The sequence below is a fragment of the Ambystoma mexicanum genome, chromosome 7q, assembly GCF_040938575.1.
Source record: "Ambystoma mexicanum isolate Mex_15411 chromosome 7q, UKY_AmexF1_1, whole genome shotgun sequence".
Taxonomy (NCBI): Eukaryota; Metazoa; Chordata; class Amphibia; order Caudata; family Ambystomatidae; genus Ambystoma; species Ambystoma mexicanum.
Window position 1 is genome coordinate 882,616,303 of NC_090941.1, and position 19,669 is coordinate 882,635,971.

At 43.1% G+C, this 19,669-nt stretch overlaps 1 protein-coding gene across 3 annotated transcripts in view; it reads right to left on the reverse strand.

Annotated features, from left to right (window-relative positions):
• LOC138527989 (glutamate carboxypeptidase 2-like) overlaps positions 1-19,669 on the reverse strand; it is an 898,418-nt gene that overhangs the window by 327,684 nt on the left and 551,065 nt on the right. For all 3 annotated transcript variants that reach the window (XM_069639404.1, XM_069639405.1, XM_069639406.1), the window contains exon 13: positions 3,745-3,812. In XM_069639404.1, coding sequence (XP_069495505.1) covers positions 3,745-3,812 — 68 coding nt within the window. The remainder of the gene's footprint in view (positions 1-3,744; positions 3,813-19,669) is intronic.

Below are 19,669 nucleotides of genomic sequence, written 5' to 3' on the forward strand. Positions count from 1 at the left end.
AGGTGTCTTTTGCTGTGTGAAGGCATCATGAAAAAAGAAACAGACAACAGATACAAGGTTCAAACAAAAATACTTCTATTAATGTATATGTCAAGATGGTGTAAGGCCTAACTTGACCTATGATAAGGTGGGATTTCCCTACCTAAAGAAACTAAGGATAGTCCAAATCAGTAAGTTCAATTTAAAACTATGGGCCTCATTACGAGTCCAGCGGTAAAACCGCCTGGTTACCGCCGGACTCGTATTACCATTCCGCCTCCGTGATTCCCAGAATTAGCGGGGCATTACAACCCCGGTTTTCTGGGAATCACGTAGGCGAAATGGTGTTAATCCCCATTCCCATCGAGTCGATGGGAATGGGGATCATGGAAACACCGGCAGCATCTCGTAATGCTGCCGGTGTTTCCGCGGCCGCCTGCAGGCGGCCGGTGTTAAACCCGCCAGGTCAGACCTGGCGGGAACATCACCTCCCGCCTGCAGGGGTCGGGATCAGGCGGTCCAGAAACAACGGTAGCGGCGGGTTTACCGCCAACCGTTATTTCCGGACCGCCTGAGTTATAATGAGGCCCTATGTCTTTGTCCAGAACCTATGCTTGCCCTCACAACTAAAGCTAAACAATGTGTACGGATATCAACCATAAATCAAATAGTGTTCCAAAATATAGTTCTGACCTTATTCCAGCTCCCCTCCCCACAAGTTCAAGGCAGTTCCACAAATTCTTGGGATTCCTTTCCCCAAGAAGGCAACACAGTTCCAAAAGAGCCGTGACGTTCCCTTCCCCAAGGAAACAACAAAGTTCACAAGATCTTAGGTTTCCCTTCGCCAAGACATCAGCTTGTCCAGCTTGCCAACTCACACTTCTTTGCAGTCTCTTAACACTCAAAACCAATTCCAGGTCAACTTTACACAGATTGCTCTCCTCTGATTTCACTTCTGCAATCTCTTCCATATTCGAAGATTCATTATCTATACGTATCCTTGTCTTTCACAAACAGGGTATTCTCGGTCTAGGCACAGTTGGCGAATCACACGGTCCACCCATTACAGGTCACGCAACTGATAACCCTACGCTTTTTTGTCCATACATGTATTTCTGTCACTGCCCCTGTGTTTTGGTTCAAATTTACTTTGGTTTCTCCTTGGCAGTCTCTTGGCTTTGCCACAATGTGCTTTTCTCCTTGCCAGTCTCTTGGCTTTGCAACAGTGTGTTTTTCATAGAGTTCACTCCGTGGTGCTCACTTTTCTTCACCACATTACTTCCACACTTTTCAGTAACGTTCATTACTTGCTTTTCAATTTATCTCATAACTTTCGTTCTTTGCCTTTCAGTACTTAGTACATGTGTTTCACACATGCTTACATTCCATTCACAGGCTTATCCAAGCTTACCTTTAGTTCGGTATTCAATCATTCTTAATTCATGGTCTTTCCTGTAAGGTTAAATGCAACCCCTCACTTTGGGCTCACGCTTACTGGCAGATCTCCTCTCGTTCATCCAACAATTACAAGTAGCCCCAGGGAAAAGGGAACTCAGCCACCGACAATTGTAGTAGCCCCAGGAATGCCCTTGTATGATTTTTCCTTTGATTCATTCACCGGTCCTCCGGGTGTCTTTGTTCCTCGCTCTCGGTTCTGCGTACCCGTCGCCATGCTCGTACCTTGGAAATCTCTGTGGGTTGCCGGCAGCTCCGCTCTCCTCTTGCGGACACTGCCAGTAGCTTGCAGAATTGGGGTCTCTTCTGTGCCCCACAGCTCATGCTGTGGGGGCCCGACCAAGGAGGCTCCATCAGCTGTGACCCTCTGACAGCCTGCTCGGGCTTCAGCGTCGCAGTCTCTCCTGGGTATTTGCTGGCGTCATGGCCTCCAGGCAGGATCCTCCTTGACAGGATTTCTCTCCTCGCAGGCCCAACACACATGACTCGCCTTCTCTCCTGCTGGTCTCCCCTTCCTTATTGTGGGCTCCACCTTTTATGCCACTGTAACCACTTAACAGGTTGCAAGTGTGAGTCCTTAAGTCTATTTGCCTGAAACATAGTTACTAGTGTTCTCTGGACATGGCTGACCCTCACAAAGTCTTCAGGCCTCTTCCTTATCTCAGTACCAGAGTGGTGTAATGACATGTTAGTGTGTACTACTCCTAGTCGCCTCTTCCTCGTCCAGTTCTAGAGTGGTATCAATGATGGAAAAAGAAAAAGTATTTTGACAACATGCTCATAAAGGCAGGGGGAGGGCAAGGTTGGTTATCACAAGGAAAAGGGGATATCATGTCTCGCCTGTGAACATCTTCTCCCCAATCCACAAGGACAAACCACCCAGGTTATCCTCCCTCGCATCTTCACCTCCAGGGTCAGGAACCAAAAGTGATGGGCTTTCCCTGGCCACCTGAGAAGTGGATCCAAGGGGAGTAGGTTTGAGGATGCCGTCCGGTTTCTCACAGCTGCCACAACTAGAACGCACATTCTGATTAACAGCACTTTTGATCCTTAGTAACTCTGAGCCCTTCTTCTTCGTCCCAGTACAACAGGCATTATGGGCCTTGACGTCCATAGTGGTTTTGGCCCTCTGACACTTAGTTTTGTAGGTTTTGTGAAGTGAGAATTGTTAGAGTCAAAGTCTGTGATTTAATATTGGGGTTGGGACCTCTACCTAATACAGAATCATAACAATTAGAGGATGTCAGATGTACTTCGTGATCTCCCAAGGTACAAACCTTACTCTGTTTAGCTGACTGTTCATAGTATATTCTTTGGGTAGTTTCATAGGAGGGACTTGTGCAATGACAGCATTCCATTAAATATTTGGTTCGAGTTATAGGACTCTCATTCTCACAGGAAGATGAATACTGTGCCTCTCCCAACGGAGTCACCATTTCCCCCTGGCAGCCATCTCCTACCATGTGATCCTCCCACATGTAACCACCCCCAGGGTTAGGATCAGGTAGAGGCTGCCTTCCCCAGGCCACATGGGAGGAGATCTTAGGCTGGCACTTAGTGATGACTCCGTTGGAGTCATCACAGTGTCTAGTTGTTGAGTCACTGAGCTGTGTAAAACCAGCAGCCAGGTCTTATAAGCATGTGGGCAGGTGCTGTCCCTAGTACGTGAGTCAACCCTATATCGAGTTGTTCAAATCCCACTCCTGGTAAAGATTTTCACTTAACTTTACTAAGCACACAAAGCTGAAGTCCCCAACATCACATCCTTAGTTTTAATCGGGCAGTCATTTCAATGCCCACAAGATTAAAATTTATGAATTGTTATGAACTCATTTTCATCTGATCTTAAAAGAAAATAAATATAGACTTATCATTTTCTTATTGAAGAGTCGGGTATTGTCTTTCTTGTATTGAACATAAAGTAACTGTTCACCTTAGTAAACCGAAAAAAGCAAGATAATGGCAGACAGTGACGACATCAAAATTATATGTTCTATTATTTTGAAATAAGGTGACAATTTAATTTTATTGGGTTTTTATTATGCGCCTATACACAATGTGTTTCAAAGCGCAATCATGCGTAATAACATATTCTGGCTGTAGGAATCCAAGTTGTTTTTATTACTAAATTTGATATAAGGATGCGCCAATGTGCGGTGCATTGGCCGTGGACACGCACAACAGACAAATCACAGCTCTATTTTACAATGTCCTTTGCTGTATCCATACACGCCCCACAACAGTGTTAGACAATGACAACATGAACACTTTTTTCTCGCAATAATGTTCTTGGGTGGTTGAAACACCTACCTCTTTTGTTATATTATACACTAGGCTGTACATCAGTGGTGTGCAGTCAACTCTCAGAGTATAATTTCCTGCAAACGAGACAGGAAAGATATTAATAAAGCTACAAATATACATAAAGCATTTTTTCGGTTGAAGTCAAGCATCACATAACGTGGCATTTTATTAATGAACACATCTTGATTGATTTATGAACATAGCCCTTGGCACCACATATAATCCTTTCTGTAGCATACATATGAAATCTATTAACTCAGTTGAGTGCAATGCTTCAGGCCATTAGGAATGCCATATGAACACTTCATAAGAAAACATTTAGTGAAAGCATAACACAATCAGAAAATAATACACATGTAATGTCTTCAACTAAATCAGACCCTTTTTCATTTGTAAGAAATAATGTTACCAAAATGGATTGCAGCCAAGAGCCGTCCATGGTAGCAAGAAACTAAGTACTTCAGATGAAGTCAGGCTTCACTGTAGGCGATCACAGGATTTATCGTAGATAATTGTCTTTTCTACTGGAAATTTGGACTTAAAGAAATACACACATAGGTTTTAAAATTCTGATATGCTATGCTCCAAAAACGTTTTGGTAAACTTCATTACCATGACTCACCTAACCTAGCTATAGTACTTTTATACCTTGTGGTGAGTAGATTTGACAAGCATAGATGCCCCTCTTCTATAGCCACCAATACCCGTAGAATGTTGGTCAGGTTATTTACCTGGGTGTCTCCAACTAACGGGGACTGGTTTTAAGATTCTCCCTTGATTGGGCTTAGGACTGGGAGGAGCCCATATATAGCTGAAGAATATAACCAAGTGCCATGCATTCTCCTAGATCAACCATCTGCCCAAAACCATGCCGCATAGCAGGCTGCTGCTTTCCATACATTTTTAATCAAAAACAGTGGGAAACAGATATGGATCCTATATGTAGGCAGTTCTGCAGGCAAGGTTTCTCTCAGTTTCTCCCGCACACCGGGGCGTCATTCGGTTTCTCTCCCCAATCTGGGGCTGCTCTCAGTTCCCCCCACCCCTTTGGGGCTTCTCTTTCGTCTCCCGCAGAGGGGGTTCTTTCTGTTTCCCTCCCCACTCTGGAGCTTTTTTGTTTCTCACCATCCACTCTGGGGCTTTTCAAATCTGTGTTTGCTCTGGGGCTCTTATCCGCATCACTCCCCTTCTCTGGGGTAATCTTCATCTATCCCCAATCTGGGTTATTTTCCCTCTTTCTCCCTACTGTGCAGTTCTCCTAGTCTCTCTCCAGTTTGAGGCTTTTCTGTTTCCTCCCCACACTGTGGTTTTTTTCTCTGATTTTGCTGTCCGCCTCCCATTCCTCGGAAGGCACCCAGTTCCTGTATACGAGGAGCAGTGCTCCCTGGAAGGGCTATGTGGGACGACTGTCCCTTGTCTGGCTGCAGAGCTGCTTATGTGACTCCAAACTGGACTCTTTCACACTGGGCACCTCCTCGTGGTTCCTGCTTACTCGGTACGGGTGCTTGTGGGCAGTACCTCCTCCGGGCTATGCCTCAGCCCTTGAGGTACTCTGTTCTCACTCAGACTGCAACACCCCACGACTATTATTTCTCGCCTGCCGGGCCACGTTTTACTCTCCTAATGTGGACCTTCTGGTGCGCCGCCGCAGCTGGCGTTCTGTCTCTCCGACCGTCTCTCCTCCCAATATATGCTGTGGCATAATTCAACTCTGCAGGCTGTGTGGATACTCCTTCCTGATTGGTTATTCGACTGACGAGCTTCCAGGAGGCTGGTTTTGCCACCGTTCAGCAGTTTACCTTATATCTGTGGTTGTGTAGAAGGCTGGGCTGGCACGCTCAATTTTGGTAGCGGTTTTCTATAAAAAGGATGAAGTGAAGTTTGGGTCGGAAGCCAGTCGGCCATGTCAAAAGGGTGTAAATGATTATTACAACAGCCAGCTCCTACATACCCCATTAAAGGTGTTAGTCTCTGCGGGGAAGTGATTGACTTAAGTATCTCTCAGGAGTTTCCCTTCCACTAAGGGGGAGTCACATCCAGAGGAATTCTGCTTACTGTGTCCCCTAGTGAGTGTTAACCGTAGCAGGTTCACCTCCCTAGACTCCTTGGATTTGTTGTAGTTCTGTCACAGAAAATGAATTCTAACAGACTGTATGCTTAAAGGTTGTGGGGCACTTTCTGTAAGTGTTGGAGAAGAATGGTGTCTGCCATGGCACTATGAAGTTATGGGAGAGAGTAATATATTTGGGGTGTGTTCTTCCTCATTCCGGATGGTTTATGAATCCTAAAACAATATATTTGGGGGAAGAGGAGGGATTGGAAGATTTTAAATGCATTATACTCATTCCCACAATGTCTCTTGATCTCTCTTCTTTTGAAGAAAGAACATTTGGTGAAAGGATTCTGTTGAGATGATTTTGCAGACGTTTTGGAGATATGAGTGGGATTTTTACTTTTGTCCCTGATTTGCCTTTCCTTACACGTCAACACTTTTGGTTGTGGAGACCAATGCTTCTGACAGATCCAAAGGAACAGTTATGCTTCAGGTCAAAGGATATGTTCAGATTGTGCATTTATTTTTATTTGTCCCACCCTTGATGAATTTGATTTAGATTAATTATGATGCAATTGAATCAGAATTATTGGCCATGATGCAAGCAAATTCCTAGTAGAGACTTGTTTCTCAGGCATCTGCTTTCTATATGAACTCCAGATGAATCCTCTTGTGCAGAAAATCACGCCTTTTATCCCACAAAGCAGCTTCAGATCTGCTATCAAAGCCTTGGTCCTCTCCCACCTGGATGGTGGCATCTCCTTTTGGCAGGCCTTCCAGCGACTACCCTGGCACCCATGAAATGTGTCCTGCATGCTGCATTAAGATTTATTTAAGGACTACGCAAATTCAACCATATCACCCCGACCCTCATCGAACTGAATTGGCTACCACTGAAAGCCTGTATCATCTTCAAATTCTATTGCATCATCTACAAGGTTGTCATCTTGAAGTTCCCAAGTACCTCACTGAGAAACTCAGCATCTCCAGAGGCCTGTGATCTACCAGAAGTAAGGAAATGTGCAGACTTTAATTACGACAGTGCATGAAGAAAAGAACCAGAAAACAGGCCTTCTCTGTCTACGCTCCAAGACTCCGGAACCTCCTCCCTTCAACATCACACTTGCCCCATTACTTCTACAGTTCAGGAAAGAGCTCAAGACCTTTCCCTACAAGGAATGGCTCATCCATAACACCTATGTCCACACACTCTCCAGACCCCTCTTTTCCAGAGAGTTGGTGATTTTCTCCCCACTGTCTTCCATCTATGCTGGCAATTGCCTACCCTCCCGTTAGCTCCCCGCTGCTTTTTTATCTGCTTCCCTCACTGTGTTCTTCCCCCTATGATTGTAGAGCACTCATTTGCTTCCTGAAGCTAGGTCCGTGCACAATAAATACCCTCAATAATAACAACTAATAATAATAATCGTAATTTTCAAGCTATAGAAGCAGGTTTTATTGTAGAACAGACATCAACTTTGGTGGCTTATTTTTCATCTACTAGGATTTTAAATTAATGTATATTGCTGGGACCAATAATGTTAAGGTGGATGCCCTGTCTAGGCGGTGTCCTAAATTACATAATGCAAATGTTGAAACTCTATTGTCCTTACAACAGACTGTAGATTGGTATGCTCATTTTAAGAAAGAATCAAAGTAGTACAGGACACAAAGTCCCCCAGATTTTTGTAATTGCCAATACATTGGAGGGTACATCCAGTTTCCGATATTTTCTAAGTCAATGGTGCATTCTATGATTCCACGGCTCCACTGCCTTCTCTTATTGTCTATGTTTATCAGAAATTCTTAATTTCAGAAATTGTCATGTTCTCAACATTTATAGCAGCATCTGATTGATTGGAAAGGTTATCCTGTTTGGGACAAGTCTTGAAAGCATGTTTATTTGTTCATTTGCCTGTATTGGTTCAAAATATGCTTTAATCTTTCTGGACAAAGCCAGACCGCAGAGGGTGGTGTATCACTATTCAGCATACACAAATAGCCACTTAACATTATTAGGGGCAATTGACAGCTTTGGGCATTTGGTCTAGATATGGAATCTTGGGGCATCGGGGCTGCATGAGAGAGTGGCATGCAGATTCTGTTATGGTGTGTGTGATTTCCCTCATTCAGTTGCTCATTCGGATTTGCAATTGCGACCTTGAGTGTGGCTCAGGTATTGTAGGTGGTACTAGATCAGTCTACTCTTAGGTATCTGGCATGTTCAACTTGTTTACTATTACAAAAGGTGTTTCCAGATTGAAGAGGACTATTTCCAATGTGCTCTTTCTGCTACATGTTTTTGTGCATTTAAGGGCCGTTTTTTGATCCTAGTGCTTTTTCACCCAAAGATACTGTAGCTCTGCGAACAGTCACTCATATATAAGGAACAAGGAAAAGGGGGCCTTTATCTATCCTTAATCCCAACACCTAGTAACTTGTAATGCTGTCCAGTATTAAATGATTCTCAAGCAGAACCTGTTGACTGGGATCCATTTGCCAGTGATTGTGTTCCACCCCTTCTCTGCCTTTCGATTGTGATAGGGAGCTTTACATTTCCAATTAGCGATATCAGAATATGTAGTAGTTCTTTGAAATATTTGCTTCCCTATCAAGCTATGGATCTTGGGAACCTGAATCTGTTGCCCATTCTGCCAAAATGTTTGTTTTTGTCAATTTCAAAAGAAACCAGGATTGAGTGATAAATGGTCATGCCTGTGAACCAGGCCCATTCTATGATGGCTGATAGAATATGTTTGCTAACACCATCCCCTTCATTCATTGATGGTATATAATATTGCATGTCAAGGATGGTGTTGTCATGCTCCGTGCTCATGCTGCGGGCTGTGGCAGCAGAGCATTGCTAGGGCTAGCACATATCACATGAATGACTACAACATGGATGCTCATGCGGTTCGGAAAACCCACGCAGACAACCGGAACCAGCTACTTAAATGGCTTGCTGCTTCTCAACTGATTGTGTTCCTGTTTCCCCACTGGTGAGTGGCTACTTGTGCTTGGCTTTTGGGATTATACAGTTTTTTTGCACCCCCTGGCTTTTCCTCCTGAACTCCTTGGATTATCCCTTCTGGCTTTGGTTCGTCTACTTGACTGGTGTTTTGACTTTTTTGGCTTCTGTTTTCTGAAATTGCTGTGTTTGGATTTACCAACCCATTGGCTCACAAACAAACAACCAGTACAGTCCCACCTCTCAAAAGGTGGTGAGAGCAAAACACCAATGCAAAATTCCCCCCGCCCCAACCATCCCCAGAACAACAAACCAACAGCCCTGTTGCATAACTTGCAATCGGGCCCCACTGCCTTTCCCGCTCCAACCCCGCCCCTCCAGGGGAGCGCACAGCAGTGCAATGCCACAGAACAGGCATCAAAAACATAATGCCTATTGGGTTGTCCTTGCAGCCTGCCAGGCAACAGCACATGCTCGTAAAAAAACGTTCTTAAACTTCAAGCATTCCACTCCCACATATAGATTCCCACCTGTTGCCTTAGATTGTCATGGGGTGAGAATCCTGCCGCCCCACATGTTCTCCTCTCAGGGAGCTGCACTATCCGCTGCAAGTCCATCCAGAAGTGCGCAAGAAATTTGTCCTTGGATAAATTGGTCTTTCCATTGGGAATCACCTTGAGCTTCGTGGGACCAAACATTACTCTCCGCTTTTGTACTAGCATTGTGTAGTCAGGGTAGATTGCGAGCTTCAACGATGCACATACGGTGCTTCCCTCGTCCCTGGAAAAAGCTAAGATCGCTCCCTGTCCTTATAATTCAGAAATCTTGCTATCAAGGGTCTCGGCGGGCCTCCTGTGGGAGGCCTCCAGGGCAGTGTTCTGTTCGCTCTCTCCACTGTGAAACCCTGGGTTAACTTCGCTGTGCCCACTTCCTGCAATAGTAGCTGTGCCCACTTCCTGCAATAGTACATTTTTGACATAGGTGGTCGGGTCGCTCCCTTCCCCACCCTCAGTCAGCCCAAGGAACCTGATGTTGTTCCTTCTGGCCCTCCCCTCTGAGTCTTCTACTCAATGCTCTAAAATGCACACCAAGACAGTCAGCTCAGACAACTGCACCTGGGTGGCAGCCACGTTGGTGTTTTCTCACACTTAGGTTAACACAGTCCATATTCAATCCGACAGGGTACGCATGTCCTGCCTCAGCAGCCCTACATCCACGATGACAGCATCCACCTTATGTTCCAAGCATCTTAAATGATGCAATGGTCGCTAGGATGTTGTTTTCTCCCCTAGAGTATGACTGCGAGGAGGCAACATCACCCACAGTAGCCGCAGACAGCCACGACTTGCCCGTTGCATCTCTCTTGACAAAGGCCTCTATATGTGTTTGTTTGGCCTTACCGCGGTGGTGCTTGCCCGGCATTTGTGTGTGGAAGATCCTAATGGCCAAATACTTTCTAGATATAAGCGCATTCTAAATTTGTTTAAATGATAACATTAAATGAACATGTGTATATGATTTGCCCCAGATCCATTAATCTTCAAGCAATTACCATCTCCATTAAGACCCACATTTTGCCATGTTCAAAGGCACCCTCTATGACCTCATGTTTTATCTTCTGATGTGTTAGCAACATGGACCAATTCAATTTATGTGGCGGGCCAGAAGGAGGACAATGACTCTGGTAAGTCATATCACTATGAAGTTTATTAAAGAAAAGGAAAAAAGCCTAACGTTGCCTATGCTTTAAGGTGTCCCTACCTAACAAAACTAACTAAGGTGGTCGTCAGTGAATATCTTATCAGAGCCTGTACACTGTACACACTAGCCTAACTGGCCCTACCACTGAAATAACAACTAAAGACAGGAGAATGACTTCCTTCTCCTTTAGTCTATTCACTTCTTGCAAAATTGTATTTCAATAGTTATATTTTCAAATAATCTCTGGTGACTGTTTTGATCAGTTCATACAATTCGGTCGACTTTGCTTTGCTTCGCCTTTCCTTGATGGTTACCCATTTGGGTTCTTTTACTCTCCTTTTGAGTCTCTCTATAGAGACCTGTTCTCCTCTCTTCCCACAGTAAAATTATCCAACCTTTATACGTCTTTGTTCGACTGTATTTCCTTGTACTTTCCTGTTACAATGCTGAGTATTCCAGTATTGATCCTTATTCACTTCTGGAGATTTCACTATTTGGGGTTCTTTATCTTGACTGAGATGAGTAAGTTTGGACTCATAACAATTCTCATTAATTCCTCTGGGCTTTATTGTCACAGTCTCTTTATGCTGACTGGCACAAGTAGGATTACTCTCATAACATTTCTCATTCACTCCTCTTGGTTCAATATCACAGTCTCTTTATTTTGACTGGGACGAGAAGGATTGGTCCCATAACGATTCTCGGTTCCCCTCCCAGGTCCCCCGATCGCCCTGTTACCTGGGACTCCTAGAGATAACGTCACCAGAGCTTCTAGCTGCTCTCGGTCGGTTCTCTGCACTGCCAACATTCTCTCTCTGGCTCCTATAATGCTTCCTAAATGAGCATGGTCATAGGGTGCTTCTCGTACCCTTAGGTTCTGCGTCTCTATCTGTGGAGTGGTTTCAGCATTGAGGGACTCCTGGTCCACCACGAGTCTCTTGTGGTCGTACTACCACCTTCTGTGTCTCTCTCTTTGATGTACAGGATGCCAGCCGTCAGTCTCCTTCGCTCGCTCTCCTCCAGGTGAGACACTGTGCGTCTGATTCAGCTTCACGCTTCTCCTTTCTGGTCACCGGATGCTGCATGTCCAACTCTTTCTCTAAAGGAAGGACCAGCCCTGTATTGTAACTCACTGGCTTTTCGCTTTGCCAGTATCCTCTCCTGTTATGTGTGACATATGCTTGGGAATTCCCCAACGTACTTCCGGGTCTTTCTCTTTCCAACTCCCATGGCTTCTCTCTCCCTCCATAAATCATCCTCTTCGTCACATATGTTTCCATAGTAAATGTTCTTAGAGGTATTGTTGAGATGGTTTTTAGGGAGTTCCTCATCGGAACAAGAGGCCTTGTCCCCAAAGGGGAGTTTCTCCAGCTGAGGTCCCACTTGCCTCTACCCCTATGGAGGGTATTGTGGAGCAGGCTCACAGCCCTAGCCTCACGGGTGGGGGGGCTTCCCTGTGGGGGAGAAGGGACTAATTCACTCAATACCATCTCCCCAACTACTGCAGACAACCCGCTTGCTACAATTGATGGGTGGATGTACCATCCAGTAAACCGAAAAGAAACAGTGAATTACTTAATTACCTCATACTTGTAGGCTGTGAAATAGCACTCCTTCAAGAGCCCTAACAGAAGAAGTTATCAAAGTGATAATATATGACATAATTCTCTTAGCTCTTTTGGGAAGGAAGAGAAGAGTTGCTCTGAGCATTATGTCCAAGCACGGAAATCTGGCTTACAATCACAATATTAAGAACAAGATGGTAGAAAGGTCAGAGTCTGACTAGTGAGAAGGTCACAGACCTTTCATTTGTTCAATGTTTATATAGCCAAGATGGATGGTTCTACATTTTGGAGTGATCGACAAAAACGCTGTGCTCTTCACTTCCTCAGGATGTTCTGCTGAATAGCTGGAGATTTAAATTTTCCCTTTGCTGTGGTAGAGGACAAGTTCACAGGGCCACAATTGTGTGTATTTTAGACTCAGAGCAATGTGTATGTAATTTGATCATCAAAACCTGATCAACTGCTGGTGCTTCCGCAACAGAACATGATTCCTTGTTCTATCTTTCTATAATCTATACCAGCTTAGGTTATAGGTTGGCCTAGCCTAAAATCAAGCCACATTTCATACTGACCTCCCAGACTATACACCTCTCCTTAGTGAATACTGGCTACTTCAATACTATTATTGGTAGGATGAAGATTCAGTTTCTCAAATAGATACAGGAACAGATAGATAAATGTATGCACTTAATCACATGTAGTCTTACTGGATACATTTGAACACCATCTGAAGGCATCCTTGCAAAGCACTCAATGGGAATTTCAGTGTTTAAAAATTGGATTTATAATTCAACTCAGTTATCCACTGTCAGGTTCAGAATGAGAAGTAGAACTGTCAGAGGACTGAAGCCGGGGTTTGGGTCTCACCTATGTGTTGTTGTCTGAAGCGACAGTGGCTACTTTGCTGTGGCATTAATTTTCTTTGCGAGGAGTCGATGAGATAAGGGGGACTGTCTCTGGACCTGCCTGATGAATGATACACCAGACAGGGGAACACCCGGAGCCAGCCGCCAAGCAGGAAAAACCCTCAAGAGGGAAAATAAAACCTGATCCAGATGGCAGAAGGAGGCTGATGCACTATAGCAACTGGTTCCAGGTAAGAAATCCAAGGTTACCAAAATAGTGTGGCTACCAAAACACAGGTTTCACTGGATCCAAAAATACAGGCAGAAGGCGGCAGGAAAAAAGTACACAAACAAAGATTTACAGGAAAGGACTGAAGGCCTAGAAGCACAAGAAGAAGCAGGCACAGAGATAAGGACAGAGAGGCTGGAAGCAAAGGAATATGCAGGCACGGGCAAGACCGAAGAATTAAGGGAAGAACCAAAGGAAGGGAAAAGAATCAGCGCTCCTGGTAATCTTGTCCTCTTGTCTTCCTGGAATCCCTTGAGCTAGGCAACTAATCCTTAGTGTTGAGATGCGCCAAGTTGCATCTGCTGAGAGCTGATAACTGTTCTGGGAACAGAACTGCATCCGGCGCTGACAGCACAGTGCTATGTTGGAATCACAAAGCCCTTCAGTTGAGTGGGAAATAGCAGCGCCATCTTGGAGTTGAGCTCCGCAATGGTGTGCCGATAGGGAAGCCTCCACTTTGACCACAGGGACCAGTGTCTTCACTGGGTGTTTATGACATCTAGAAACAGGATAGACTGTGTAAAATTAAACGATAAGTAAAAGTCAGATCACTTTCATTATAATAACATACCACCCAAAAGAACAACCTCATTCATAAAGCTGGCATCTGTTTTGAGTGGCATAGAATCTGTGGGATTCCAGGGAACAATGTGAAAGTTGAAAGTCCTCGAAATTATGGAACAGTGATAAATGGGGCCGATGGTAAACTGGCCAAATCCCACTATGAATTTGCAAATTGAATGGTGCAGTTTTATCAGGATTATATGAAGATTTCTCTTCAATGAAGGACTTGCGTAAAGTCTTGGATGGTCTAGACAGGCCTAAATTGTGCAATATTCTCTGTGATATGTCTAATAAACCAATTAAATTACAAATATTCTGTTGTTAAAGATGTTTAATGTTGGAAAGCTACTGCCAAACCTTGTTTGGATTACCAGGAGGGCCAGGTGCCACCATAAGCAATGTTTTCTTGAGTCTGTTGCCAGTGTGACGAAGATCCCGACCTGCCCACAGCATGACATCAACAATGAGTTGCCTCATGCCGCAAAGGCAGCACACTATCCCTTTAAGAGAACACCTTATTGATGAGGCATGCACTCTCTGCAGGAATCCACTGGTTTGCCTGAGTCAGGCACAAAAGGCATATGTGAAGCTCCCTACTGCTAAGGCCATCTCCTCCTTAACATAATCCATGTAGGAAACCATGATTACAGACAACCAGTAAGTCAGTTTGATCTTTTGCAGCAAAGGGGGGGGGGAGGGAGTGTCTGTGTTGGGACGTGAAGGACCCACTGAGCTACAGAGATCCACCAATTCTAGAGTGCCCAGTCCAAACCTGTACATCTGAGCCCCCTTAGAAAAAAGAGAGGCTGGAAGGCATGGTCAGGGTCCTATAAAAGGAAGGACCTATGGCAGAAGCAGAGGTTGAAGGGGTTTGTGTTAACCTCAGAGAGAAGAGTGGAAGAAGCTGGTGCAGGAGGCAGCATGCCAGAAAGGGAGAGAAAGATTTGAGAATTGGGGAGTGGAAGGCCCTCAGGTATGTGGAGAGAAATACCCATGGGGCTAGAGAGCAAAATATGACAAATGTTGGGGAGAAAGTGACCACAGAGGTTGGGATAGACCCCAGAGGTTGGGGAGAAAGAGTCTGCAGAACTTGGGGAGAAAGTCTGCAGAGCTTGGGGGGGGGGGGGCGGGGGAGTGATAGTGATGTCCCAAGAGTCTGGGAGAAGACAATATAGGAAGAGAGACAGAGAGAGAGAGAAAGAGAGGGGAGAGAGAAAGAGGGCAGGAGAGAAGGAGATAGACCTAGGAATTGAGGGAGAAAGGGTGGCCATCCAGAGTTAATTCAATTTGTCTGGAAAAAGGAGGAGAGACAGGCTGAGGAACAAGGCCAGAGTGTAAAAGGAGGTCCCGAGATAAATCATAAAAGAGGTTGTGGGAGAACTTAAGTAAAATGAATCAAATAAAGGTAAGCAAGAAGCAGCAAGAGAAATCAAGGAAGAGGGTTTAAGTGGAGAGGTGAAGAGAAAAGAATAACTGAAGATAAGAAGTTGGGGAAACAAGTTGAGGAAAAGGAGGGAGAAGGATCATTTTCCCCATGCTTATGGGGAGTGTGAGTAAGGTGGATGAGGGAACACGCATGTGGAAGATAGACCAGACCAAAAAAGAGGGAGCAGTGCTAGGAAGGAGTCTCCTGGGAGCAAGTCAGACATGAGATGCAATATTTCCAACAATCTGAACTTCCTAAATGCACTGTTAAGTTCCTAGGCCAGCATAATTGGTTCACACATTTCTACCCATGAGTTATCAATGTTGATCAGAAAATATGAGGTTACAAACTGAATGTGACAAAAACAGTGCACATACCTCAGAAGAAATACCAACAAGATAGCAATGGCAACAGGGTCTTTTTGGAAATATTTTTCAATATTATTGTGGCTGAAACTATGAACCTAAATACATAGATATTGACCAATAAGAACCAAAGAACCTTACAAGATACGGTCTACAAATGTTTGAACGTGTTATGCTGGTTGCAATTATTTCAAAGTATTGCTCCCATTATCACCTAATTGACAATGCGAACCCTTTATTACCTATCAATATTCCTTGAAAATTAGTTATTAAAAATAACAAAGGACAGAATTGGACACAATAAAGTGATAAATGTTAAGACGCAAGTAAGATATGCCAGGGTCTACAGATGCACTGAGATCACTTTCGTCAATTTTTCCAACTGTGATGTACAGCCCTTCACTGTAGCCACCATAACTACTATGATGGACAAATAGAGGGAAACATAATGTTGATTGGAATGTGCATCCTTAGGAGGGAAAAGCCAAATAGGCTAAAGAAAATCCAGGGCCAGTGATTGAAGCTGGCTGTAATTTCAGAGATCTAAAATCAGGAAATAACTCTAGATTATGGCAGCATCCACAGGGATCAGATGGGTTGCAATGTATCAACATCCCGTTGAAGGTCTCTTTGGCGCAGTCATATGTATCATACCCGTCAAGAATCCAATGTAACAGTAAGGTAGTAATTATCTCCTCTGTCATCTTACTCCCTTATCGGGCTGTATATTTGGGATCAACAGAGAAATCCGTGTAGCGTACTTCTTAAAGAAAAAGGGAATGTTCCCTCTTCTTTAAATCAGAGAAATCCAGCCCACTTTTGCCCTTTTTAATGTGTCTTTTACCAATTCACTATCAACCAATTATACAATCAAAGCTATTTTTTATCAATTCTTCTTATAACATGGTTTTGAAGATTGGATTTGCACAGTAGATACAGGAACAGAGGAGTCAACATTAACAATCACATGTCTGTTCCACTCACTTGTGAGGGGGGCAAAGAATACTGTCATGATTATAGGCAAAAAGATATGTCCCAGTTAAGGCAAACTTCAATTTTTGCTGCCTCCTTCCTCTACAGCAGGATTGGGTTTAAAATGTAAAAGGACAATTTGGTTCCCTGCAGTACCTTTCTGCTTGTGGTCCCAGAGTCAGCCTTCTAGATTGCTTAATTGTAATGGTGGTCCTGGGCTGTCAGCAATACCCAAAGTCACCAATATGAATTCTAAGGATAATATAAACAATAAAGGAGAGAGGGCAATTTGTGAGGAATGTCAGTGCATTTATTAAGATGAAATGTGTCTAAAAGAAAACCATTAGAAAGTAAGCTGGCACTAGAATTTAAAAGAAACTCTTCTTGAAATGTACACAAACATCTGAACAATGCCCAGGTCTGTGTACACAAACTCCACTCTACCCTTCAAAGACCATATCAGCCTCAAGAGATCAAGCAAAGGTCAGGAAAGGCCATTTAAAATAAATTCCAGTATTTTGTTCATTTTTTATTTGATGTCAGTAATTGGATGGCAGTAAGTCAAAAACATGTAGGCACTACCCATTACTAACAAACACTTTGTTATAAAGGTTGCCTAAACTGGCAGGAACAACCTCCCTTGATAATTACCCATGGCCAAAAGCTTAGCACATGTGTTTTATAAATGTTGGCATTATAACTGCTATAACTCCTTGCTTATAAAGAAGTAAAACCATTAAATATTTTTCACAAACAATTTCTTCTGGCAGGAGAATCTGTGAATATCAATCAGAGCGTTACCATCACTTGTGCAATTTACAGCAGATCAAACCATTAGCTTGCCCAATTTGTTCTTTTCTTGTTTTAGGTTAATGATAGCTTCAGGTTTGCAATTTCTAAAACTAAATACTGCTATATGAAATTCAGGGCATTGTAATATCAGGTTTTATCATTATCCAATGTAATGGTACATTGGGCTTTGTTTGGACTGATATATATTTTATTTTTTCCTCCTTTGGAAATCTACTCTTTATAAGTTAAAGTATTGTCACTGAAACCTTCCACTAGGGAACTATTTTACATTTAAAATGATGCCGCTCTGATGCTCATTTCATCTGTTCTACATTACTCTGCTTTTATCTGTGAGGCCCTGCCATGCCCATCCATATTCGGATTGTGCCCCAGCAGGAGAAAGCATTATTCCTGAATGGCAGGCCTTGTCAGACCAAGTCTGGGAAATCAACAGAAGCTTTAAACGCTTGACTTTTGGGCTAGAAAATGTCAAAAATCACTGTTTCAAACGAAACCCTAGCTCTAAGGCCATATGTCAATTTCAGTGGACCTGAGATTGCTGTATAAGTGAAACTGACTAGGGCAAAACAGCGTTTGAAAGTCAGAAGAAAGAGAAAACCTTTTGAAATGGTCAGCACAGCAGACTTCACTATGGGTTAAAATGCGCTTTTGCAAATAAGGAAAAATGCCTGTTTAAAAGTGTAATGTTGAACGAAGGCCCTGTCTTGGCCTAGCAATGTAAAGGGGATTGCTGGGAAACACATATGGGATGTTTTATTTCAATAGGATTGCTTCTGATTCAGAACGAAATAAAATAAAATAAAGAATTAAATGCATTGGCTGGACTGTGGAAGCTCCAGAACAGGTTTTTCTGCTGGCTAAACTGGAGCCTTCCCCCAAAAGGAGCCACCATAAATTTCTGGGACACATGCATGTTAATTGCTACCTTTGAAAACCTTGAATGGTCCAAGCGAAAGAAATAGCACACGCTCGTCAGACTTCTGTCTGGGCTTCAGCTTGAGGCAATAGATCTGGGACACCTACGTGTGAAGTGGGGGAAGTGACAAACATTCAATCAAACTGGGAAACCCCCATGGCCACCCTGCGCTGAACTGACAGTTGGTGGTAGCCTGGAAAGTCATGACCATATTTGGAGGACAAAGGCAGCTCCATCTGTCTCAAAATACTATTTGATGAATAAACTTTTAGGACTGTTAATTCTGTAACGGACAGCACAGACATGTAAAAATTGTACAGTTTAAGTGTATGTTTTGTGGCTTTTAAACAAGACATGGTAGTCTTCACTGGCATATTGTGGACAGAAATGGCAGAGAATTGGATATTATGAGGGAAGTGTATATGATGCCACTTTGAAATTCAATATTCACATGCCTTATTACTATACATACACATGTATAAAGTTATATAATTTTAGGTAAAGTAATTTCATAGAAAAACCCGAAAAACTATTAGACAGACGAAACAAAGTTCTACAAACGTGAGAATCGGACTGCAATGTTCGGCGTAAAATATGTAATCTGTCTCTGTAATTTGTTAATGTACCACAACTGTACACATGTGTAATTTATGTTAGACTGATTTTAGCAAAAGTAACTGTGGGATAATCCTATGCATTGTAAAGCACACATCATAAATCTGACATCATGCCCCTGAAACCCAACTCGCTGACAGCAAGGTGGTAACAATCACCCCTGACCAATCCAGTTGTTAGAGGCATGCCCAGCATAAACCTGTCCCATCGTATAATCATAAATAAGAGGCCGACATAACTCTGGATACACTCTCTCCTGAATTTCCAGTGCCTGCGTATCCTGACATTCCAGATCCACCTTTGCAAGATTCCAGACTCTACTGCAAGGCCTTCATACATAAAAAGAGGTAGGGATAGTCCCTTAAAGCATAATGTGGATTGGGACATATGAAAATTGTTATACCAATGGTATCCACTATGCTATTATAGAGAAGAATCAAGTATAATTTAAATCAAATTTAATTATGGTGTATCCTAACAGCGGATATCACATTTATTTTACGCCACTCTAAATACTGAAAACATTCCTTCTTTTTTTGAAAAAAGATTTTTTAATGGGATCTTTTGTTTTTTATTTTTTAGCAACCATCAATGGTATATAAATTGGTGAAACAGATTCCAGAATATTTTTCTTTCTAGGAATTGCTTAAACTCAGAATCACATGAAAGAAAGTATGACAAATTTAAACACAAGTGCAGAAAAGAACTTGAAAACAAAAGGTTAAGCAAAATTCAATGAAGTCAAAAAAGTCATCAGGACATATACATTCAAAATAGATTTGCAAACAGAAAAAACAGAAAAAACACAGAAAAACCTTATTGAATAAAGCACCAAATCT